At 39.1% G+C, this 25,592-nt stretch overlaps 2 protein-coding genes across 2 annotated transcripts; one reads left to right on the top strand and one right to left on the bottom strand.

Moving 5' to 3' along the window:
* Positions 1-84: 84 nt before the first annotated feature.
* LOC311049273 (uncharacterized protein) lies at positions 85-6,690 on the bottom strand. Its single transcript, XM_084062797.1, has 13 exons — positions 6,559-6,690; positions 6,274-6,387; positions 5,995-6,153; positions 5,468-5,584; positions 4,718-4,729; positions 4,198-4,506; positions 3,792-4,052; positions 3,459-3,596; positions 3,158-3,280; positions 2,882-3,037; positions 2,361-2,480; positions 1,479-1,587; positions 85-406 (listed from the first exon to the last, which is right to left on the bottom strand). The coding sequence occupies exons 3-13, from the start codon at positions 6,002-6,004 to the stop codon at positions 340-342; spliced, it is 1,422 nt and encodes a 473-aa protein (XP_083918923.1). The 5' UTR covers positions 6,005-6,153; positions 6,274-6,387; positions 6,559-6,690; the 3' UTR covers positions 85-339.
* A 13,230-nt stretch (positions 6,691-19,920) lies between these two features.
* On the top strand, positions 19,921-24,593 carry LOC311048705 (chemerin-like receptor 1). Its single transcript, XM_084061973.1, has 2 exons — positions 19,921-19,990; positions 21,808-24,593. Exon 2 carries the CDS (start codon positions 21,817-21,819, stop codon positions 22,921-22,923), a length of 1,107 nt encoding a protein of 368 aa, XP_083918099.1. The 5' UTR covers positions 19,921-19,990; positions 21,808-21,816; the 3' UTR covers positions 22,924-24,593.
* The last annotated feature ends 999 nt before the right edge of the window (positions 24,594-25,592 follow it).

Genomic DNA, 25,592 nt, shown 5'->3' on the forward strand with positions numbered 1-25,592 from the left:
ATTTGAAAATAGACGATCTACAAGCTCACAATGCGTCGCATCGCGACGCATTGTGAGCTTGTAGATCTGCTATTTTCTGCTGCTATTTATAAGATTTGTATACATTTGAAAACTTGAAATGGGAATGAGTACTTTTACTTTTGGTACATTTTGATGCCAATACTTTTGTACTTTCACTCAAGTAAATTTTGAATTCCTGACTTTTACTTGTAACGGAGTATTTCTTTCTACATTGCAGTATTGATACTTTTACTTAAGTAAAGCAATTGAGTACTTTTTCCACCACTGGATGTGCTGTACTGTGGTCTGCTGGTATGTCGTTGGGTCTTGGGTGTTAACCTACAGAGCCTCATCTTCACCCGGAATGAGTAAGTATTGATGCAGCTCCATGCGTTGTACGAGCTCACTGTGGAGAAAACAGTACAGTTTGGTTAGAGAAGACATCCGGTGCTACATAGTAAGGCAAGGTTTCCCAAACCTTTGAGGCTGCGACCCCCCAAAATAATCATATTTGAACTGGGGACCCCCCCCCCCCTGACAAGCACTTGGAATTGTAGGCATTACATTTAGTTTGACTCGGTTCCACAGATAAACATTGTGAAAATAGCCGAACAACAAGCACTGCGAGGCGTTGTGAGCTTGTAGATCGGCTATTTTTACAATGCTTGCCACTTTCTTACGTAGTATTTGACAATCTGGCCAACTTAGTATAAAAAAGGTCTTACAAGTCATTAAATTGTGACTTTAGAAATGTGCAGAAACCCTGCATACACTGGATACAAGAAGAGTGGGCACTAAGGAAGCACCTTGATGTAAAATGTACTATTTTGTCCAAAATGTAAAAGAATAAAATATTTGAAAAATGGTCTTGAGTAATGTAAAGTATACATGATTAGAACATGCACGATGCATCATTATCAGACTAAAATGTACCCATCAACTTTTTGTTTATGCCCAAAATGATTGGACAAACAGGTTTTGTAGCAATTGTAGAAATATTAGACCTTAGTATTAGACCTTGCTTGTTTGCTTTATTGTTAAAGTATTTGTACTTTTTTTCTGTAAAGCTCCATTTCATGTCATGAAAGGTGCTATACAAATAAAGTTTATTATTATTATTATTAATAATAATTGACAAATGTTCAATCATGTTCTAATCATGTATACTTTATATTACTTACTTTCCAAATATTTTATTTATTTACATTTTGGAAATAATATAGCCAATTTTACATTGAGGTGCCCACTCTTCCTTAGTGCCCACTCTTCCTGTTACCTATACACTTATACTGTATGTTGGCTGCACATTAAGCAAATCATCTGCATCAGCCCCCGTTGTCTGTCAATACAATATATATATATTGTATTGACATACAACGTGGTGGTTCTGGATTCTATCATTTCAACACTATTCCATCAGGGTAAAGCTCAAGTAACATGGGAGTCAGACTTGTTAATGAAAAGATGTGAATACTTACTGGGCATTCCAACGCCTCCGACAGTAGATCTTGTAGACATAAAAGAGCATGGCAACAGATGTAAGGATGATGAAGAACACCAGGAATCCAGTGAGGACTTTGTTATTGTCTATATAAAGACATGGCATAAAGATATATAAGAACAGCAGTTATGCTAGACTTACTGATCACATTTAAAGAGAAATATCTACTAAGCATGTGGTATAATAATTTACTTAAGTCAGAATTGTGCCTTAAAATGTTGCATGTGAGAAATGTCACATTATTGCATACAACAAATACATTTGGAAAGTGAAAGCACATACACACAGTGGAAATTTGCTTCTTTATGGAGCTGCCTCCATGTTCTCCATTGTGAGCAAAAAAGCGTGTTTTGGAAAAAACATGAACTGGCGGAAGATTTTGAAGATTTTGAAATGGGCATGGCCTTTATGGGGAGCTGAAAGGAATCTAGAGGATTATAATTATAATGTTTTGATTATACAAGCTACGGTTCAAAAGTTATTGGCTAAAATGTGGAGTGGGCTGGTAATGCGCCACCATGAGGCTGATTTGAGCGTGTGTTAAGTTTTACACCCATCAGTCCAGTATTGTCCAAGTTTAGCTGCTAAGACAGACAGACAGACAGAATCACAGAATCACAGACTCGAGGAACGAAAAAATTATCCCCAGCCCTGGCCGTTCCAGCCTGCCGGAGCTAACAACACTTTTAAGTATTATATGATGGTACTACAATACCTATTTGGACAGCTGCGTAAACCTTCTCTTAATAAATATTAACATTCAGTCTCTTGTTGAGAAGTACAGTACACATAGGCCTACAAGTTTCTCAATAAAGAAGTAAGGACAATATCTAAATAAATAAATAGTGGGTTTACTTACGTCCTTCAGCTGTGAGGGTTTGCCCTTCTGTTATCCCAACTGTAATGTTCTTGTAGATGCCTTCTACTTTCCAGTCATAACGAGTGTTAGGCTTCAAATCCAGCCACTCACATTTATGTTCTGGTAGAAAATGTTATATGAAATGACATGAAACATAAAAACCTGAAACAGTCTGATATTGGAACTAGAAAAAGTGCTCCTTGGAGCACAGGTCTCCGCCAGGTCAGGTAGGTTATTGTGGGCCAGCAACGTTGGGAATTCACGAATCAGGATGGAATATGAAAAATCGGACTGATCCCTCTTGATCACAAGTGGATTCAATGGCATAATGTGTACCAATTTGCGTGATGTTTGGACAGAATTTGTAGGAGTAATATTATCTGTACACAGACAGAAGGACGGGCGGACAGACAGGGTGCAAAACATAATCTCAGCCATGCCTTCGGCCTGGTGAAGACAAAAACATTGGCAAGGGTTGGACATCATTAGAGTGAAAATTAATTAAGACAGATGTAACATACCATGCTCCATGGTTTCATTGTGTTTTCCTTTTGTGTAATTACAGTTGTATGAGAAGAGAGACTGAGTGAAGTCTGGACATTTCTTGCTGATGGCTTTGAAACTGATCTCAAAGGAGTGACTGGTTGTTTTTACCACCTGGCTTGTCATGTTAACCTCTGTTGGACATATGGAATATAACACATCTGTCAAGCTGAGCTGACATTCGGTGTTCATTCATTGGATTTCACGGTAAGACAACATACATTGACATTTTACTTATCTAATGATCAACTCACTACAATCGATGCTGGGAACTGGAACTGTCTTAACTATTGTACTGTTGTTCGACTTGATTGTGACAGTACAATTGTAATTTGTGTAGGGCTCCAGCTCAGACAATTTCCTGGATTTATTATGTCCTGAGGGGAAAGGACATATGACACAGTTAGAAATTCTCCACCTATGCATGTGTAACACTACAATTTGGGAAGATCGCTTTTGGGGTCATCACTCATCATTACTGCATGGACAATACTTATTCAGTCACTTCAACTTTTACACAATGGAACATGAGAAGACTACGTCTTTTTCACTTACCCTGACAAGTGGATTCATTGGCATTAATGGCGTAAGTATCATTATTACATTTTGGCGGTTTATTTGTCCATTGTATTTTTGCCGGAAATCTATCAGGAGGTTTCAGTGTGATTTGACTTTTAAGAGAATTTATGAAATCTGTTGAAAAATGTTAGAGCAAGAGCACATTATCCTATCTGATTATATTTGGACAGGAGATGTTTTAAAAGAGCCCCCCCCCCCACACACACACACACACACACACACACACACACACACACACACACACACACACACACACACACACACACACACACACACACACACACACAATTGTGAGAAGCATTACATTACCTGAAGTGATATATTGAGTTAGGCTGAATGTATAGTTTGTACTAAAACTAATATTTACAGACACATTTGAGCATATGTCGTTGTAATTTAGATTGAATGTGTTATTGCTACAGAAAACATTCTGATGATTCTTGTCTCCTGTGCATGACTGGAGTTTGTCCAGAGTATCATTTCCGATTGACACGCTGCTCATATCCCAATCACTCCGATAGCAGAGACGTCCAGAGGTATTGCATTGGAATAGTTCAATGTCGTTTTGTTCTGAAATGCAAAAATGTTGGCGGAAAATTCTTGACAATAAATACATATTTCATTATATACTGTATATGTATAGCATACTAAATATAGATACAGATATATACTGTAGATATACGTGTATATGAATGGTATTTCTTTTTCAACATACCAATTTTACTTGTCAATGTAGTTTTATTTCCACTGAGTTGACATTGTCTGGCTGTGCTGCCAATCACATTATGACGATAGCGGGTATACGGTTTCAGGTAAACATGATGGGATATTGTACTGGAATTGAATGTGACATTTTTTGAGACAGGTCCACTCAGAGTTTCAGTGTAGTTATGACTGATGGTAGAGTCAGCTTCGGTCAGTGTTACATTGATGGTAGAGTGAGGTTTAGTCGGATTTATGGCGTAGTTATGGCTGATGGTGATGATCCTAAAGCCAAACTTCTCTGGTTGAACTGTGTATGAACCTGCACAAAAAATAAACAGTGAGAATTATTAGTCTGTAGAACATATTTATTTGTATTTTCAATATCAGACCCTTTGGCTGGTGTAGATTCTGAACAAGCTCCTGTTCTGGCAGGAGATACCACCATTATGAAACATAAGTACACATACTGTACATGGACATCACTGCAAGGGATTTAGGACAATACATTAAAAAATGAAACTGGTACTCACACACTGGTTGATCTGTAATGTAGAGTAAAGATAAAAAATACAGATTAGAACACAATTACAGCATATTCTTATCAATGTAATTAAATGCAAATGGAGTCTAAACATACAAAAGGCTGCTCAATGTGTGTCTGAATATTTACTAAAAGTTGAGGACTGATGAGAGACAATCATATATTCCCAAATCCACAACTAGAAATATGTTATTGGCTGTTATTGGCTGGCTAAAATCACAAACAAGACATTGCTGAGTTGCTGAACAAGAGCTATAGACTAGTGTGTATCTCTCCATCTCATGGATCTATGTTCACATGCACACAAGTCTCTTTCCTGGGGCTGCTTTTGTCATGCCTGAAACCGAGGTTTTATAATAATGTATTATTTAAAACCTGTCTGCATGGTCTGCTGACTGATTATAATTATGATTTTTGATTGTACAAGCTACGGTTCAAGAGTTATTGGCTAAAATGTGGAGTGGCCTGGTAATGTGTCACCATGAGGCTGATTTGAAAGTGTGTGCAGTTTTACACCCATCAGTGCAGCATTGTCCAAGTTTAGCTGCTCAGACAGACAGACAGACAGACACTTTTAAGTATTATATGATGGTACTACAATACCTATTTGGACATCCAGCTGTGTAAACCTTATCTTAATAAATATTAACATTCAGTCTCTTGTTGAGAAGTACACATACAAGTTTCTCAATAAAGAAGTAAGGACAATATCTAAATAAATGAAGAGTGGATTACTTACCTTCAGTTGTGAGGGTTTGCCCTTCTGTTATCCCAACTGCAATGTTCTTGTAGATGGCTTCTACTTTCCAGCCATAACGAGTGTTAGGCTTCAAATCCAGCCACTCACATTTATGTTCTGGTATAAAATGTAATATGAGATTAAATTACATGAAACATAAAAACCTGAAACAGTCTGATATTGGAACTAGAAAAAGTGCTCGTTGGAGCACAGGTCGCCGCCAGGTCAGGTAGGTTATTGTGGGCCAGCAACGTTGGGAATTCACCAATCAGGATGGAATATGAAAAATCGGACTGATCCCTCTTGATCACAAGTGGATTCAATGGCATAATGTGTACCAATTAGCGTGATGTTTGGACAGAATTTGTAGGAGTAATATTATCTGAACACAGACAGAAGGACGGACGGACAGACAGACAGGGTGCAAAACATAATCTCAGCCATGCCTTCGGCCTGGCGAAGACAAAAACATTGGCAAGGGTTGGACATCATTGGAGTGAAAATGAATTAAGACAGATGTAACATACCATGCTCCATGGTGTCATTGTGTTTTCCTTTTGTGTAATTACAGTTGTATGAGAAGAGAGACGTGAAGTTGAAGTCTGGACATTTCTTGCTGATGGCTTTGAAGCTGATCTCAAAGGAGTGACTGGTTGTTTTTACCACATGGCTTGTGATGTTAACCTCTGTTGGACATATGGAATATAACACATCTGTCAAGCTGAGCTGACATTCGGTGTTCATTCATTGGACTTCACGGTAAGACAGCATACAATGACATTTTACTTATTTAATGATCAACTCACCACAATCGATTCTGGGAACTGGAACAGTCTTAACTATTGTACTATTGTCGTACTTGATTGTAACAGTACAATTGTAATTTGTGTAGGGCTTCAGCTCAGACAATTTATTATGTTCTGAGGGGAAAAGACATATGATACAGTTAGAAATTATCCACCTATGCATGTATAACACTAGAATTTGGGGAGATCACTTTTGGGGTCATCATTACTGCATGGACAATACTTATTCAGTCACTTCATTTTTTACACAATGGGACATGAGAAGACTACGTCTTTTTCACTTACCCTGACAAGTGGATTCAATGGCGTAAGTATCATTATTACATTTTGGCGGTTTATTTGTCCATTGTATTTCTGCAGGAAGTCTATCAGGAGGTTTCAGTTTGATTTGACTTTTAAGAGAATTTAAGAAATCTGTTGAAAGATGTTAGAGCAAGAGCACTTTATCCCATCTGATTATATTTGGACAGGAGATGTTTTAAAAGAGCACACACACACACACACACACACACACACACACACACACACACACACACACACACACACACACACACACACACACACACACACACACACACACACACACACACACACACACACACACATACAATTGTGAGAAGCATTACCTGGAGTGATATATTGAGTTAGGCTGAATGTATAGTTTGTACTAAAACTAAGATTTACAGACACATTTGAGCATATGTTGCTGTAATTTAAATTGAATGTGTTATTGCTACAGAAAACATTCTGATGATTCTTGTCTCCTGTGCATGACTGGAGCTTGTCCTGAGTATCATTTCCGATTGATACGCTGCTCATATCCCAATAACTCCGATAGCAGAGACGTCCAGAGGTATTGCATTGGACTAGTTCAATGTCGTTTTGTTCTGAAATGCAAAAATGTTGGCGGAATATTCTTGACAATAAATACATATTTCATTATATACTGTATATGTATAGCATACTAAATATAGATACAGATATATACTGTAGATATACGTGTATATGAATGGTATTTCTTTTTCAACATACCAATTTTACTTGTCAATGTAGTTTTATTTCCACTGAGTTGACATTGTCTGGCTGTGCTGCCAATCACATTATGACGATAGCGGGTATACGGTTTCAGGTAAACATGATGGGATATTGTACTGGAATTGAATGGGACATTTTTTGAGACAGGTCCACTCAGAGTTTGAGTGTAGTTATGACTGATGGTAGAGTCAGCTTCAGTCAGTGTTACATTGATGGTAGAGTGAGGTTTAGTCAGATTTATGGCGTAGTTATGGCTGATGGTGATCCTAAAGCCAAACTTCTCTGGTAGAACTGTGTATGAACCTGCACAAAAAATAAACAGTGAGAATTATTAGTCTGTAGAGCATATTTATTTGTATTTTCAATATCAGACCCTTTGGCTGGTGTAGATTCTGAACAAGCTCCTGTTCTGGCAGGAGATACCACCATTATGAAACATAAGTACACATACTGTACATGGTCATCACTGCAAGGGATTTAGGAAAATACATTCAAAAATGAAACTGGTACTCACACACTGGTTGATCTGTAATGTAGAGTAAATATAAAAAATACAGATTAGAAGACAATTACAGCATATTCTTAGCAATGTAATTAAATGGAGTCTAAACATACAAAAGGCTGCTCAATGTGTGTCTGAATATTTACTAAAAGTTGAGGACTGATGAGAGACAATCATATTTTCCCAAATCCACAACTAGAAATATGTTATTGGCTGTTATTGGCTGGCTAAAATCACAGACAAGACATGTAGCTCATCAGAGTTGCTGAACAAGAGCTATAGACTAGTGTGTATCTCTCCATCTCATGGATCTATGTTCACATGCACACAAGTCTCTGTGTGTGTGTGTGTGTGTGTGTGTGTGTGTGTGTGTGTGTGTGTGTGTGTGTGTGTGTGTGTGTGTGTGTGTGTGTGTGTGTGTGTGTGTGTGTGTGTGTGTGTGTGTGTGTGTGTGTGTGTGTGTGTGTGTGTGTGTGTGCGTGCGTGCGTGCGTGCGTGCGTGCGTGCGTGCGTGCGTGCGTGCGCGTGTGTGTGTGAGTAGAAAGTGTCAGCTAGTTGCCAGAGGAAAGAGTGACGCTAAGTGAAGATTTTCTGCTGAAATTCGGAGGTGGTGACCTGAACATGAACTCATTATAGCAACACTAAAGTAGTACTGCAGATACACATAAACACAAAGTATTTCACAAAAATCACCACGGCAGGCAAAATGTAGTTTGTGGTCAGAGAACCATCATGCTACTGTGACACTAGGCAAAGTGTACAGAATTGCAGCAGCTGGGGAAGTGCACGTAGATAAGAGGAAGGTGGAATGGTGCTTGCAGCTAAGATATGGCATTTGGCCTGGTGCTTTATAAGGGGCTTGATACAATGACATCTGCATTGCAAAATCACAAACAAAGTTCAGAACACATAAATGTTGCAGCCAAGCACCAGCTACATCAATAGGAAGGTGGAAGCATGAGTCATTTCACAACAGCTGTTATCGATTGGAAAGCAAGATAAAGATGTGTCTGTGGGTTTACTGTGTGTGCGTGCGTGCGTGCGTGCGTGCGTGTGTATGAGGCTTTGGTAACTTACCAGTTGAAGTTGCATCTGAACCTAGAATGAAAAAGAGAAACACTATATGAACCATGTCATTACTTACACATACTTTGAATCAAGTCATGAATGAGGCTGCAACCGATTTTATTTATTTATTTAGTCCTATTTATTTGTGTGAGTGTTGATGAAATTGTCAGCTAGTTGCCAGAGGGAAGAGTGGTGCTACAAGTGAAAACTTTCAGCTGAAATTCTGAGGTAGTGGGGAAGTGACCTGAATCGCCATATATGGTGATAGCATGAACCCAAACCACAATGTCCTGTCTTGCACTGAAAGTTATCCCCGAGCCTACAAAATATATTTGGTTTCAGTTTGTTACGTTTAAAGGTAGGGTAAGGGCCGAACATTGCGAGTGAAAAGTGAAATTGTTTGCTTTAAACAAAAAGCTTTTCGTTAAACTTTTAAAGGACAACTTTGGTTGTTTTTGTACAACACAGGTTATTTTATTAGTTTGTAATGATAATAATTAAAGGAATATTTTTAACTAGGGCGGGGGGGGCATTCGGGTAATGGGTAAACATGATTTTTTTACACAATAAGCTGTCTATTTTTGTCTCTGCGAGGCCAAAGGCATGGAGGCCAGGGCAGAACCTCTGCCCCAAAGTTTTCCCCTCGGCCTGTTATAGCGCCACCAGGAGGACGATCTTGCAACAATTTTTTTTATATTAGGCCTACTCCTACACATTCTGTCCAAACTTCACACAAATTGGTACACATTATTTACCAATGATTGGCTAAGAATGGCTTCCAAAGTTTGCAGGAGTAGCTCGTGTTGTAGAAATGCCACTGCCAGGATTTTATTCAATTTAAAAAAGTCAATGTCTCTGCAGGATCTAGAAAAACCTATCCGTGAATTCAAGCTGCAGTTGTAGAGCGCTGCTGCTCGAGTCCTTACCAATACCAAGAAAGTGGAGCATATCACTCCAGTTCTTAAATCTTTACACTGGCTCCCTTTGTGTCAAGGAATTGATTTTGAAATACTACCGTCGGTCTATAAAGCTTTGAATGGTTTAGGGCCAAAAATACATTTCTGATCTTGATGAACCATCCTGATCTCTCAGGTCACGTGGAAAGGTCTGCAAAAATAAACGTGGGGAAGCAGCATTTAGTTTTTATACACCACACATCTGGAACAAACTGCGAGTCTGCCGCCACTCTTATTTATTTTAAAACACAACTAAAGACCTTTCTGTTTACCGCCACCTTTGATTGAGTTACTTTTCTTTTTTTCTTTTTCTTTCTCTTCTGCAATGTAATATCTGTTATTTTCACCTCTTTTGTTTTATGCTTCCTAATGTCATTTCATAATTGTGATTCCTTTGCTTGATGGTTCTGTGTAAAGCACATTGAATTGCCGTGTTGTTGAAATGTGCTACACAAATACAATTGCCTTGCCTTGTACTCACAGTTAGCTAAGCCAGTCAGCCCGGCCAGGAGAAGCAAGATCTTCAGTCCGCAGAGTCCTGCCATCTTAGGGTGTGTCCCGCCAAGTGGGTTCCAACAGGGGATAGGTCGCCCACCAAATCAAAACCTATATCTTATTCCTACAATAAACGCAGCTCCAACAGATAAACAAGTCTACATGGGGTCTAAAAGTCTTTGTTTTATATATGTTTGATTTCTGTGTTGTATTACACAGCTTCGTTCAGCCCAAGAACTCTAAAACCTTCCTCTGGTTTCTACATAGTCCTCCAGTCCTCTCTCTGCCTTACTTTTTCTTTCTGACAGGAAGCTTTAGGTGTCAGATACACCTAGAACAGGAAGTCTCTTCAAGCATTGCATCTTTTATCTTCCAGTCTGCCTGACTCAGAAAGAAGTGTTTTTCTGTAGAAATGTGTAATTATGGTCAGAGGAAGTGGAGACATTAATGCCTTTTCCACTAGAACAGTGGTTCCCAAACCTTTTCAGCTCAAGACAGAAAATATACATTTGGTGTCTCTCCTGGACCAATACTTACACAATTCATTATTCACTTTAGCCCTATAGTGAAAATTGCCATATTGCACATGTGAGTTTGTAGATCTGCTATTTTCACAATGTCTCTCTTTTTTTTTATAATGACATTTTAGGGATATTTTGTATTTCTGAAATTATTTTGAAAAGGTTTGATTTTCTTTTTAAATCTTTCTAAATAATTTAATTGTAGGAAAAAAGGGATACACATTTTTTGCACTAGAATGACTTCCATAATTGCTGGAAACAAGAATTTGCATAATTTCCTGCCGTAGGCAGTGGAGACAGTCATTCACTGCCGTTCATAAAGGTTATGGGACCTTTCCCATGATACATGAATGTAATGGGTACAGTATGTAATGCTCAAATGATGTCTATAAAAGACCAGGTATTGGTGGATGATAAAATACGTATTTGAAAAATACAAATAACAGTGGTGTGATCTTGTTTTTTGCTTAACCCATTAAAACCGGGAAAGCATCTGTGTCCTTTTACATTTTAGCTATATTTTAACCACTTTAAACATTATTTTATACTTTGGCTTTTCAAAAATAGCCTCCAAACATTTAACAAAAATGTTTGGATGCAGTTTTTGGTATTTATTTTCTTCGTCGTCAGTCCAGTGCAGGATTACGTGAGGCCCAGGCAAAAGTAGTACTTTAACGAAATAAATAACACATCAAGATTATGGCTCAAGAATAAATACTTGCAGACCAAAAAATAACAACCAACTCAGCACTCACAGCGGCACTATTACAGGCTACCCCTTCCACGAAGGCCCTGCAGCTTTCTCCCATGGCTGTTGTCTATTCACCATATTCACACGGCGGCCATTTTGCCATTAAAGGTAGGGTAAGTGATATTTTTTTAAACAGAAAACACATTTTCCGGTAGGTGTCAAAATCTCAGCCAATCAGGAGAAAGTACCCATTTTAAGCTTCATTTTTTATAGTGTTCCAGTTCCAATTTTGCCTGATCATTTCTTAGTGTCATCACTTCCAATTTCACTTGTTTAATCTATATCCTGATTGAGTTCTCTATTCTGATTGGATAAAATTGGAAATGAAACTGAAACTGAAACGAAAATGCATTTTCTGTTTTATAAAGAGCTGGAGAGACAAAGAGACTCCTTTTACTGAACAAACACTCTCTATAGCAATGAGTACTATCAGAATATAGAGCTATTTAACACTTATTTTAACCAAAGAAAATCACTTACCCTACCTTAAGTTAATGAAATAATGCCACCCGCAAATATGAGCAAAATGGCCGCTGTGTGAATTTAGTCAATACATATAAAGGTAGACGCCTCCTCCGAACCCTAGCATCCGTATTCTGGGGGGAACATTCACCGAAAATAGCTTATCTACAAGCTCTCAGGGGTCATCAAATGTGTCCGTACAAGGGCAAATGTTGTTCATGGCAAGACTTGTCCATGTCCATGGCAAATCTTTGATTAAAACATAATTATTATGAAGAACTCTTTTCATTATAATGTTCTTATTTTATTCATGTAATGTGTGATGAATGCAATGACTGTATACTTATAAGACCCAAACACAGAATACACTTGGACCATACTGCATTGATACCTGCTGCACACAGCCATGTCTGAATGTGAGTGGTTGGCTAAGGTGGATCCTGCTGGTGATTGGCTCCTGTGACCAGGCTGGACTATAAAGATGTCCTCCTCCTAGCCAGCCTCCTACCACACCAGACCTCTGTTGTGTCTGTCAGTGTTTTGGCTTTTGTGTTAACGTGGGTTACAGTATAGGGGTGGGTGGCCTTTTTGTTTTTGTTTCGTTTGTTCATGTTTTCCTTAATTTTTCTGTTAGGATAAAAGTTGAGCATAGTTTTTATTTATTTATTAGGAATTGATGTCCAGGGGCCCGGCCACCCTGAGGTTATAGAGGTAGAGCGGCCTCTTCAGAAACAAAAGGTTCCCAGTTCGATCCCGGACTCCCCCAGAGTTATAGTGCTGATGCGTCCTTGAGCAAGACACAGAACCCCTAATTGCTCCCGATGAGCAGGTTGCATGGTGCCTTGCATGGTTTCCTCCGCCGTCGGTGTATGAACGGGTGAATGTAATGCACATTGTAAAGCGCTTTGGATAAAGGCGCTATATAAATGCACCATTTGCCATTTTACCCATGTGTTCAAATCATACAATAAATCACTGTCTTTTGCCACTGTGTGCTTGTAGATCTGCTATTTTTGAGAAATCTTGAAAATTTGTGCAAATCTTTGAATGTATATATATTTTTTAAAGCGAACATTTGCAACTCAAATCTTTGCTTTGAGTTACGTATATTACATACTGTATATTTATATATATTTAGGGGTCGTTCTATGTGTTTCTGGTTGCATTAATGACCGCTCATTTTGTAGTGAAGTGTCACTTCTGCGCTCTATTGCAACTCAACTAACAACATTTACTTTAGCTACTGTACTTTACTTGAGTATTCGTATTTTTTGATACAGATGACTTTCACTCCACTACATTTCAAAGACAAATATTGTAAGTATGACTCCACTACATTTCTAATGTATATTAGATGTACAAAATGATTTTGAAAATAGCAGATCTACAAGCTCACAATGCGTCGTATCGCATAAAGGTAGACCAACACCGTTCTCAAGGTGTGAAGATCAGAAGATAACTTGTGAGTCGATTCTTGGAAACCATTTTCCGTTGAACTTAAGAGTATCTGGAAAGAAATAAAAAAAAACATGCATGACTGTCAAAAAAAAAGTTTAAAACACATCCTGTGGTTTACAAGTTTTCCAGGAAACAGAAACAACAGGGAACAAACGACAACACTAATATTAACCACTCTAGCAACCCTAGTGACCGGGGTCCCCCAGGGCCCTATACTACGTCTGCTTATTTTTTGCACACACGCAGACTTGTCAATACCAAGCAATTTAATTTCATGCTGATCCAATGCTTTATAACAGTGTTTCCCAAACTTTTTATCATGCGACCATGAAAAGAAATTTGATGTCTCCCCGCGACCAAAACTAGTGAAAATACAGTGTAGCTGATCTACAAGCTCACAACGCGTCGCGATGCGACACCTTGTAGATCAGATATTTTCACTAATTGTTAAAAGTTTGTTTTTAAATGATGGAATTTAAAAACAACATCCTTTGATTTTTTTTTTCTTAATTTATAAAAAATCTTGATTTTGATTTTGAGAAAAACTTTAAGATTTGATGTAATTCTTTAATGTAAGAGAAAAAAAGATTGTTACTTGCAAGCCATAAATGGGTCCCGACCCATTGTTTGGGAAACACTGTTTCATACAAGATATCAAACAGTCTCTATAGTAAAGTGTAGGTAGGAGCTTTAGAGCCAAAGACAAGTGTCACTTGTCTAGTCTGGAAACCAGACAAATCTGGTTAAAAATAAAATAATAGCCTGCAGTGATATTAGTCTTGCCATGCAATCACTTGTCCGCTCTATTGCAGCCCTACAAATGTAAATGCATTTATCTCTCGATTCTGCAGAGTGCACATTTTAAAAGGACAGTGAAACCACCAAGTCCAAAAAAAAGAACACACCAAACAGGAAGATTAAAAGTAGGTGTCTTCTGATCTGATAACACTTCTTGGAAACTGTTTTCAGCAAAAAAAATAAAGACGAAAGAGAAAAAAAGAACTTGTAAGAAAATAAACATGCAACACAGCAGAGAGTTGTCAAAACATCCTGTGCAGTGGTTCACACCAGGGCTGTGGTAAGGCGTTTTACGTTAGGGGTGCTATAGTAGGAAGTAGATTTGCTTATTTTTTTTATGGGTGGGGGGGGGGGGGGTCACTGCGCGCAGGCACCGCGGACAGCAACACTTAACACTTAAATCATCCATGCCGTGATTAGAAAAATCTATAAAAAGCAGTGGAGAGACCGCTGCTGCTATCTGAGCTGCTGCTATCTGAGCACACGCAGTGCTCTCCGCACGCACTGCGTGTGTGTACTCGCCTAATAATGAATTCCTAAGACTTGGAGTCAGATATTGTCCTTTAGTTTCATATCCATTTGAAAGTTCTGGCAGAAAACATGTGTTTAGTAAAATATCTCCACTTTTCCACAAGCTGCACACAAAATGACATTCTCCCTCCGGGCGAGGGGCCCGGAAATGGGTGCATCCACACATGTACGTCAAGTTGACGCTAGGGTTGCAAGCCCTTGTTCCGGTTCCGGCCATTTTTGCCCGTTTCTCAATGAAAACACCCCAGGCTGCGCAGCCTCTCGTCTTTAGTAAAAATAAAAAATACACTCTAGCTACTCACCAAAACAAAGACGGTTTTATGGAGTTGAAAGCCTACTTTCCTTAGTAGGCTTTCGGCTATTAGTGGGAACAATCTGAGCCCCCCACCTCACGCCTAAAATACACTTTTTGACCAAAATGTAAAAAAATCCACCAGATGGAAAAAAAAATGTAGATACTCCTCTGCGCCCTCTACAGAGTCAATGGAATTTTTCTATTGTGCAGAGCACAGAGAAGATTGGGTGCAGGCAAGGAGTAGATTGTGCTGGTAGTTGAGGCATGAGTTGAGGGCCAGGAACTGAGGCTGCGGCAGGGGTTATTAGGGGAAGCTAGGTTCATAGTGGGATCTGGACTGGGCTATGGACCAGAACTAAGCAATTGCAGACTTGACATTGACATGAACAGGACACATAAATGAAAGTGTAGGACAAAACCCTTCACTGATTTCAAATTGTAACTTTTGATTGATTAGTGGAACATAATTGACACAAGGTATCAATAACAACTTTCTTTTTACTTTGCAGATTATAGAGAAATTACAGTAATCTGTTTAGAATTACGTTGGATGTTACTGGCATTGTAACTGGGAGGGTTGTGCATACATATTGCAATGTATAATTAGGCTATAACCTTATGTTTGTCTTTGCCCTATAGGAGACATCACGCCACAGTACTTTTTATGTTGAGTGTCCAAAGATTTGTCTTTATGAAGTCTGTCTTCTCTGGTTGCACCATGATAATGTAATCAGTTTCCTGTTACCCTGTGCACTTGTATACTCTTGCACAACCCCAAAACATTCTCAATTCTCACCATTTATGAGAGTTTTAGGTGGTGTGCTAGGTGTCAGCCACTCCTTGTTCTTCTTTTCTCTATAGCCCAGGACCTTGGTAGCTGTCTCAATACTTTTGTTTGATTGTTTCCCATTGTGGATATCAGCTGTTTTACTTCTCTTTTAAGAGCTTCACTTTTTTTCACTTTTAGGTTGTGGGGAGTAGGTGGTAGACACCTGTGTATGCATTAGACTGATGTTTTCCGTTCATCCAAAAAACATTCTATCATCTCCAAATCAAATGCCTAGACTCACATATTTTAGACATTGTAACATTCATCTTAATGTGGGAACAGACCGATATGGAACTTATCCATTAAGGAGGCCGATGTGTGAATGCCTATCCACTGCCTAAGCCGGCTATTTGTTATCCAGCAATGTAATGGATTCCCTTTAGGAAAGGGACTATAATTTATGTATTTTGTCTGGTCTAATTATTCTGTGCTTATTGCAGTGAATACTTTGTACCTCTGTACTTTTTGCAAACTGTTAATAGTTATACAATAACGCTAAAAGGATAACACAACTAGAAAAAGTGCTCCTCGAAGCACAGGTCTCCGCCAGGTCAGGTAGGTTATTGTGGCCCAGCGATGTTCGGAATTCACCAGTTAGGATGGAATATGAAAAATATGATGGATCCGTCTTGATCACTTGACTATAAAGATAATGTGTACCGATTTGCATGATGTTTTGGTGGCATAATTTGGTGCTATATTGTAATCCTAGTCAGCCTACTATCACTTTAAGAATACCAAGGATTAAATGACTCACACAGTATCAGCAAGACTTAGAAAATGTTGTCCATGCATTCATCTTCAGTAGACTTGACTAATATTATCTTTCCAGGTCTCCCTAAAAAAATCAATCAGACGAATGTAATTAATTGGTTTAGGACCAAATTACATCTCTGAACTTCCAGACCTCTCAAATTGTCTGGGACAGCCCTGCTTTCTGTCCCCAGAATCGGAATTAAATCTGGAGAAGCAGCATTCCGTTTATATGCTCCACATACCTAGAACAAACTCCCCGGAAACTGCAGGTCAGCTACACCTCTTAGTTATTTATTTTTGTACTGTTTTCCGCTACCTTCTTAACTTTTTTCTTCTTTAATTCTAATGTCCTTTAATAATTTCAAAAAAATGTTTAAATTGTCTTTAAAGTGTGTGTTGTCCTACCACTCATTTAAGCCTGCCAAGTGTGTTGGGTTTTACTGTCGGTCACAATTTACATTTAAGTATGTTGCAACGGCAGCATGTTTCCTGCCATACATTATTTAAGCGTGTTGAGTGTTGTCTGGCTGTGCTCTCAGTCATAACCACAAGTCACTTGTGGCGAAGCTATAGCTTTGCCACAGTACCTATTTCTCTGAAACAGTTCTTCTTTCGTTTTCTGTCTTGTGTCTCAAATTGTACTCTGTATGTATTTGAATTTCATTTCATTTATTTCTTCTGTTTATTATCTCCGCCAGGCCAGAACGGCCGAGGGCGGGGATTATGTTTTCACCCTTGTGAGTCTCTCTGTCCATCTGTCTATAGCTGCTAACTCGGGCACTGCTGGACCGATCAGTGTGAAACTTTAAATGCACAGTGACACTTTGGTCTTTGGACTAGAGGGTGGCTACCCGATCGAAGCTCGGGCGCATATTCATAAGTGATGTCATTCAGGTCTGGCTATGTTGTTCATAGTGAAAATGTAGTGTAAACATAAATAAAAACGAAACTAAATATAAAAAAATATAAAAACGAGGCTACTACTGTGTCTGAGTGTTACTTCCTGAAACGCCCTACATCCTGGCAACGACGTAGTGTGTTCATGGGAATTGGGAAAGGTACGGAAACGAGAGATGCTTTTCAGATGTAAACCCGAATGTAGTGAATGATGGAGGACGTCAAACTAAATTTGTCTTCGGGAATGTTTACTGTAATGATCAAAAACAAACAGCTAACAGTTGAGTCCATTTCATGAAGAAGAGCCTTCGTTGACAATCATCAATGGTAAGGGTGAGGGTAAACAGGCAAGCTGTAGCATTGTAACTGCTTAAAAGTAAGTGCTTAAAACATAAATAAATGAATTAATACATTAATTAATACATGAATGAATGATTGAATTGCGTAAGACTTGGGTCGGACACATATTTACAATTAACTATAGATAAAAGTGCCCTTTGGGCATTTGGTCCCATCCTACCTGGAAGCCTCCTCTGGAAGACCCTTCCTCACCCAGGAGTCAGCCCAGCTCCTTATCCAGGCATCAGTCATATCAAAACCTGACTATTGTAACTCTTTCCTTACTGGCCTCCCAGCATGTGCACTTAAGCCTCTCCAAATGATCCAGAATGCAGCAGCACGCTTGGTCTTAGTCAACCAGCCAAAAGTTTCATATATCACCCCCCTTCTCCGCTCCCTCCATTGCCCGCACAGAGTACAAAACACTGACGTTGGCCTACAAAGCAACCAAAGGTATGGCACCCCCATATCTTCAAAGCCTGATCCAACCCTACGACCCCTCCCGCTCTCTCAGATCAGCTAACATAGGGAAGCTGTCAGAACCTTTGTTAAAACATCCGGGACAACGCTCCACACGTCCCAAGCTCTTCTCCCTTCTGGTTCCCAAACATTGCAATTAGAACTGCAGACTCACTCCCAATCTTCTGCCGTAATCTGAAGACTCCACCTCAGCCCGTAGCACTTGCCCTAGCCTTGACAACCTTGCAGGATTATGCAAAGGCTAAAATGTAATTTAGATAGCATGTTATAGACAGATGCCAGGTCATTGTTAACCTGGCATCCTATAGTGCGTATAGTTTCAATGTAGGCCGATGATAGGTTCTTGGTTTACGTATGTATTAGTTATTATTAGATTATTGGTTTACTTATGTATTACTTTATTATTAGATCACTATTTTTATGCATTTGATTTATGTGTATTATGATGTACAGTATTATGATGTATTATCTTGTGTCCTTGCTTACTGTAGGTCGCTCTGGATTAAGAGTGTCTGCTAAATGCCTAAACTGTAAACTGTAAACTGTAAATTGGAATTGAAAGTTCAGGGGCCTTTATACAGTGCACTGCCAAATGCGTTTCACTTCTGCCCATAGGGCACGCATCACAATAGCGAACAGTTGCACTGTCTGTCGTGCAAAATCTATGTCCCCCCACAGCTTCCTTGTGTCCTGGTGGCTTAACACCACGACTTTAAAGTGCGTGTTGTCCTACCACCCATTTAAGCCTGCTGAGTGTGGTTTCCTGTTGGTTACAATTTACATTTAAGTATGTTGCAACAGCAGCATGTGTCCTGCCATACAGTATTTAAGCGTATTGAGTGTTGTCTCAGCAGCATGGCAGTGCTCTCTGTCATAACCACAAGTCACTTGTGGCGTAGCTATAGCTAGATAACATTAGAGTACCTATTTCAGAGATAATTTGAGTCTTCTTTCGTTTTCTGTCTCGTCTTTGAAATTGTACTATTAATATTAGTAATATTTGAATTTCATTTATTTATTCTGCTGATTATCTCCCCCAGGCCAGAACGGCGTGAACACAACATCCAAACATGCCCAAATTGGAATTGAAAATTCAGCGGCCTTTATACAGTGCACTGCCAAATGCATTTCACTTCTGCCCATACGGCGCACCACATCAGCGAACAGTTGCACTGTCTGTCTTACAAAATCTATTTCCCCCCACAGCTTCCTTGTGTCCTGGTGGCTTAACCCCACTACTGACCCAGCCCTGGGTAGGCAACCCAACCTGGTGGAGATCTGTGTTCCAAGGAGCACATTTTCTAGTTTTGCTCTGTCTTGATGTCTTCGATGCTTAATGTTTGATATAAAGGACTTTGAATTTCCTTGTTGCTGAAATGTCCTATACAAATAAACCTGCCGCCTTATTGGGGGCGAGGCCCAACCCTTTAGCACCCCCACCCACTGTTTTGAGAAGTGAACAATTTGAGAAGTAGAAAAGGTAAGACACTTCTTCTTTACCACTGCATACCCAGATCTGTTCTCAACAGGCAGTCTTGTGTCAGGTGAGTGAACCTACTTGCACATTATTTCTTCTGACAAATGTTTAAATTGCAAGTATATTAACAGTGAGTAGGAATCTCTCGGTTTGTTTTGTATACTTTCAGGCCTTCACATATGCATTAAGCTTTTGTGTGTTTCAAAAAGATTACACAAAATAGATAGAGACTGATACTGTAATCAACATGGCACAGAAAAGGTCTGTTTTTCTCATCAGTTTTACCAGTTTTTCACAATTGATAAAACACTAAACTCTGAACTTCTCTGAACCAAAATGCTCTGTGGCCTAAATTGTATCGGACACGCAGTGTCCGATAGCGGTGAAACTTTGCACGCACATTCGCACTACGTTGAGGAACAAATGCCACCCTGTTAACATTGCCCTATTATAGCGCCACCAGGAGGCCGATTTTTGCTAAACACATTTTTTTATATTACTCCTAGATATTTTGTTCAAACATCACGCAAATCGGTACACATTATCTCTATAATCGTGTCTCTATAATCAAGACAGATCTGTCCGATTCTTCATATTCCATTCAGATTTGCTAAGATTGGCTTCCAAATTTTGCAGGAGTGCTCCGTTTTGAACAAAATGCCTCAAATCATGAACGCAGCGTCCGATTGCTGCGGAACTTTGCAAGCACATTCCCACTAGGCCAAGGATGAAATACCCTACATTTTTAAAATCGGCCTTATGGTGGCACTATAACAGGCTGTTTTTATACACTCTTGCTTTTAGCTGATCTTTCTCTTTTCTATATCGCTGTGTTGTTATTTATGTCTTCACTGTTTGCTTGATTCACTGCCTTTTTTTTTTGGCCATCATCTTAATGCCATTACTATTAGTATTATCTTCCTGCCATTATTTTCATGCCATTGTTTTAAATTGTTTCAATGTTGTTTTTTTCTGCTTTGTTGTTGAATTGTGTTTTTCTTTTCTGTAAAGCACTTCTGCTTTATTTTATTGGCATTACATGGCATTTATGTCATGAAAGGTGCTATATAAATAATGTTCATTATTATTATTATTATCATTATTATTATTATTATTATTATTATCTATAACTGGACCGATCGGTGTGAAACTTTGAACACACACACTCAATAGAGGCCAAGGAAAAACCTTTTCACATCGGCCTGTTATAGTGCACCAGGAGGCCGATTTTTCTTTTTTTTTCACACACAAATCAGTACACATCTCTATAGTCATGTGATTAAGATGGATCTGTCTGATTTTTCATATTCCACCCTGATTGGTTAAGATTGGCATCTAAAGTTTGCAGGAATGGCCCGTTTTTATGCCTCAAATCTTGAACGCAGCCTCCGATTGCTGTGAAACTTTGCACGCACATACCCACTAGGCCGAGGAAGAAATGCCACCGTTTTCACATTGCCCTCTTATAGCGCCACCAGGAGGACATTTTTGCAAAACCATTTTTTTATTTTGCAGTTGCACAGTAGGCTATATATCAGTGTACTGTAATGTTATTTTCATTCTTTACTTTGAAAGTGAAGACATTCAATACTGATGCTGATACTATTATTGCAGTACTTACTATACAATATTCACTGTAGGTTGTGATTACTAAAGTCTACTTTTTTATTTATTGCTAAATGCATTTACAATAAAACATATTTTATAGTGTCTAATAAATGGACTGCAGTGTTTATATTACTGCAAATACAATGAGGGAAGCTATTAGCATAAAGAGCCTTTTTCATGCAGCCCAAAATGTGCAACTGATAGCCTGCATGCAACCTTGTGGTATGACAAAAGGTTACTTAACTTGAACACGTCAATGTGTTTCCTTTTCCGTAGGAGTGCACCATGACAGCTGTGACTTCACCATTAACTACCATCACATCTGTGCCATCACTGTTACCTGCTACCACTGCAGATCAATACGAATTTGACCATGACATGAACTATGACTACACTGTTGATGATTCATTCATCCTTGACAAGCCTTCACCATTGTGCATTAACGAAGCAGGGTGTGTCATCCTGGTTGCAATCAATGTGATCATCTTCCTGCTAGGGATTTTGGGCAATGGCGTCGTCATGTGGGTCATTGGCTTCAAGATGAAGAAGAAGACAGTCACCACAATGTGGTACCTCAGCCTGGCCATCTCCGACTTTATCTTCTGTGCAACTCTCCCTTTCAACATCACTCTGACAGCAACACGATCTTGGCTTTTTGGACGTTTCATGTGCAAGTTCACCTCCTTTATTTTGTTCCTCAACATGTTCAGCAGCATTTTCCTCATGGTACTTATCAGTGTTGACCGTTGTGTGGCTGTGGTGTACGCAGTTTGGGCCCAAAATAATCGTACGTTGAAGAAGGCAGGAGTTGCAGTTGTTGTTGCCTGGGTCATTTCTATTGTGATGAGCATTCCATCCTTGGTGGTTCGTGTTACATCTGATGTTACATCTGATGTTACATCTAATGTTACATCTGACAATAAGGTGGTTATTCAATGTTACAACAACTTTGCCATTCTACCCAACAGCTATATAAGTATTCCTGTCATGCGCTTTGTTCTAGGCTTTGTACTGCCACTTGTAATCATAACTGTGTGTTATACTACTATCATTGTAAGGCTACAGAACAACAAGATGGTCAAGTCCTCTAAGCCCTTCAAAGTCATGACTGCCCTGATAGTCACATTTGTCATCTCTTGGCTTCCCTACCACGTCTTAATTTTACTAGATATCAACCCCAACCCCATACCCAGTAAAAACGCATTTATTGCAACTGGATTAACAATATCAGTGACTCTCGCAAGTGCAAACAGTTGCATGAACCCGTTTCTCTATGCATTCATGGGCCAAGACATCAAGAAGAAATTGCTGAGCTCTTTTGTTTCCAAAATTGAACATGCTTTCAGTGAAGACAGGCCCTCTAGAAGAACATCTACATCTCAAGCTTTCTAAAAACAAAATAGCACATCTCTTAGTAGTCTAAGACTTAGACTACTTTCTCATTTCTCAGCTTTAGACAGAAGTATACTCAATTGGCTATTCATTTTGATAGCGTCGCTCTGCCCGGTGTTCACTCTCCATTCCGACATCTCACCACTCCGACTAGTGGCTTCCGCGTGCGGTTAGGGTTAGGTATAGGGTTCGTCAACGTCGCAAAGGCGACATGTCGGAAAGGAGAAATGCACCCGCTCTGCCCTTATACATACCATAAAGGCATAATGAGTTGTTGAACGCTTGACTAGCTGTAATTTTAACTTGAAATAATTTTGCAAACTGCAGGTGCAGCACATACAGTAGTTGTCTGTACTGACGAGTGAATCGAGAATCCATTTGAATATATTGATGTTTTACATTTCTCACACACACATTATCACAATAGGATTAATGCAACAGTAACATGCAGGTCCACTGAGACTATTGTCTTCATTTTTACAGTGCATAGAAAGTTAACAGTGTACAATGTAGGCACTTTGCACATTCTGTATAAAATGCATTTCAAGCTGCACACCAATTTGTATATTTGAATGGTGCTGCTGATGTAATTACGCTTCTATTGTAAAATGTGATGCAACAAATGACACCAGCACGTATTTGTTATGACAGCACGGCAGCAGAGCGGCAGTGGCTCAGGGGTAGATTGGGCGGTAAAGTGGCCGGATGGAAACCGCAAGGTTCCCATTTCGATCCCGGGCTCCCCCAGAGCTAGTGTCTACGTGTCCCCAATTGCTCCCGATGAACAGGTTGGTGCCTTGCATGGTTTTCTCCGCCATCGGTGTATGAATGGGTGAATGTAATGCACAATCTATGTAAAGTGCTTTGGATAAAATCGCTATATTTACCCTGGAGTGACTGATGAGTACCAGCTGGTGTGAATGGTGACTGAGTGGTGGCTGAGTGAGTGGCTAATTAATAGGAGGAGGCAGGCTGGTGATTGGCTCCTGTGAGTGTGACCAGGCTGGGGACAATAAAGATGGCTGTCCCTAAGAGTTTTGGTTTCATTTTGGGGTTGACACTAAGGTCTCAGAGACCCTTGCCCATCGAACAAGTACAGGTCAAGTTCTACTTGCCCAAAGGTCATGACACTTGCCCGAAAAGTAAATCAAGTTAATGTTAAATCCAATCGATTACTGTCGAGTCAATCTGAATGAGCGCAACTGCTACTTGTAAAAAGGTAGCATTATTTGCTCTTCATGAATAACCATGAACCCCACTAAAACGCACTTGCCCGCCGGGCAACCTGAAAGCAAACTCCACTTGTCCGAATGTTTTATTTACTTTACTTGCCACGGGCAGTCGGGCAACCATTAGTGTCAACCCCTGCCATCCTCCTAGCCAAGTTCCAAATACCAGCACGTTGTTCAGTTTTAGACTTGTGATACTGTAATGTAATGCATTATTGTAGGGGTGGGTGACCTCTCTCTTTGTCCTTCTAGTTTGTTCTCTGTTTTGTTAGTAAAGAGTAGCATTTATGTTTTGTATTTTGGAAGCTATGGTCCCCACCCTGAGGTATTGTACATTTGTTTTATTAACTGTAAAATAAATCCTGAACTCTTAGGAGTTTAACCCTGTGTGGCCTGTCTGGATTGGGGACTGGGTAGGAGGGAGTCCATTTTTATGTTACACTAGGCCGGGTCGTAAGAGTAATTACCAATTACCAAATTATGGATTTGAATGTTTGGACGTTTCATGTGCAAGTTCACCTCCTTTGTTTTGTTCCTCAACGTGTTCAGCAGCATTTTCCTAATATTACTTATCAGTGTTGACTGTTACTGTATGTGGCTGTAGTGCAGTTGACAGCAAATTTTGATTTAGTCTTAGTCTAATATGCTGGTGTAATAATACTAAATACTAATACTATATAGTATTAGTATTTACTATCAGTATTAGTCTTTTGAATAACACACCATTTAGTTTTAGTCCTATTTTAGTCTTCTGAAAATTGTTTAGTCTTAGTCTAGTCTAGTCGACTAAATATCAAAACCTTAAGTCTTTTAGTCTTTTAGTCTTAGTCAAAAACAATTACACTGCAGTATATTCTGATTTAGTCTTAGTCTTAGTCTTTTGAATAACACACCATTTAGTTTTAGTCCTATTTTAGTCTTCTGAAAATTGTTTAGTCTTAGTCTAGTCTAGTCGACTAAATATCAAAACCTTAAGTCTTTTAGTCTTTTAGTCTTAGTCTCAGTCAAAAACAATTACACTGCAGTATATTCTGATTTAGTCTTAGTCTTAGTCTTTTGAATAACACACCATTTAGTTTTAGTCCTATTTTAGTCTTCTGAAAATTGTTTAGTATTAGTCTAGTCTAGTCGACTAAATATCAAAAACCTTAGTCTTTTAGTCTTCTTTTTAGTCTTAGTCTTAGTCGACAAAATTAACACTGCTGTGGTGTACGCAGTTAATAATAATAATAATAATAATAATAATAATAATGTTTATTGTCCCCAAGGGGAAATTTGTCTTCACAAGGTCTGTTCACAACAAAACAACATAACAACATGACAACAGAAACAACATATCACAAGACAAAGACATGAGGACCCCACTGTACACAGAAAACCCTCCTATGGACGGGGCAGTTGGTTTAATGCCACGATGGCTGAGGGGACAAAACTCCTGCT

The sequence above is a fragment of the Gymnoscopelus microlampas genome, assembly GCF_963454915.1.
Source record: "Gymnoscopelus microlampas genome assembly, chromosome: 7".
Lineage (NCBI taxonomy): Eukaryota > Metazoa > Chordata > Actinopteri > Myctophiformes > Myctophidae > Gymnoscopelus > Gymnoscopelus microlampas.

What these genes read in the sequence shown, in the direction of transcription:
- LOC311048705 (XM_084061973.1), top strand. Translation starts at nt 21,817, where the DNA reads ATGACAGCTGTGACTTCACCATTAACTACCATCACATCTGTGCCATCA.
- LOC311049273 (XM_084062797.1), bottom strand. An exon ending in TACATTGACAAGTAAAATTG is followed by an intron (nt 4,053 to 4,197) that starts GTATGTTGAAAA and finishes TTTGCATTTCAG; the next exon opens with AACAAAACGACATTGAACTA. An exon ending in CAATGAATCCACTTGTCAGG is followed by an intron (nt 3,281 to 3,458) that starts GTAAGTGAAAAA and finishes CTTTCCCCTCAG; the next exon opens with GACATAATAAATCCAGGAAA.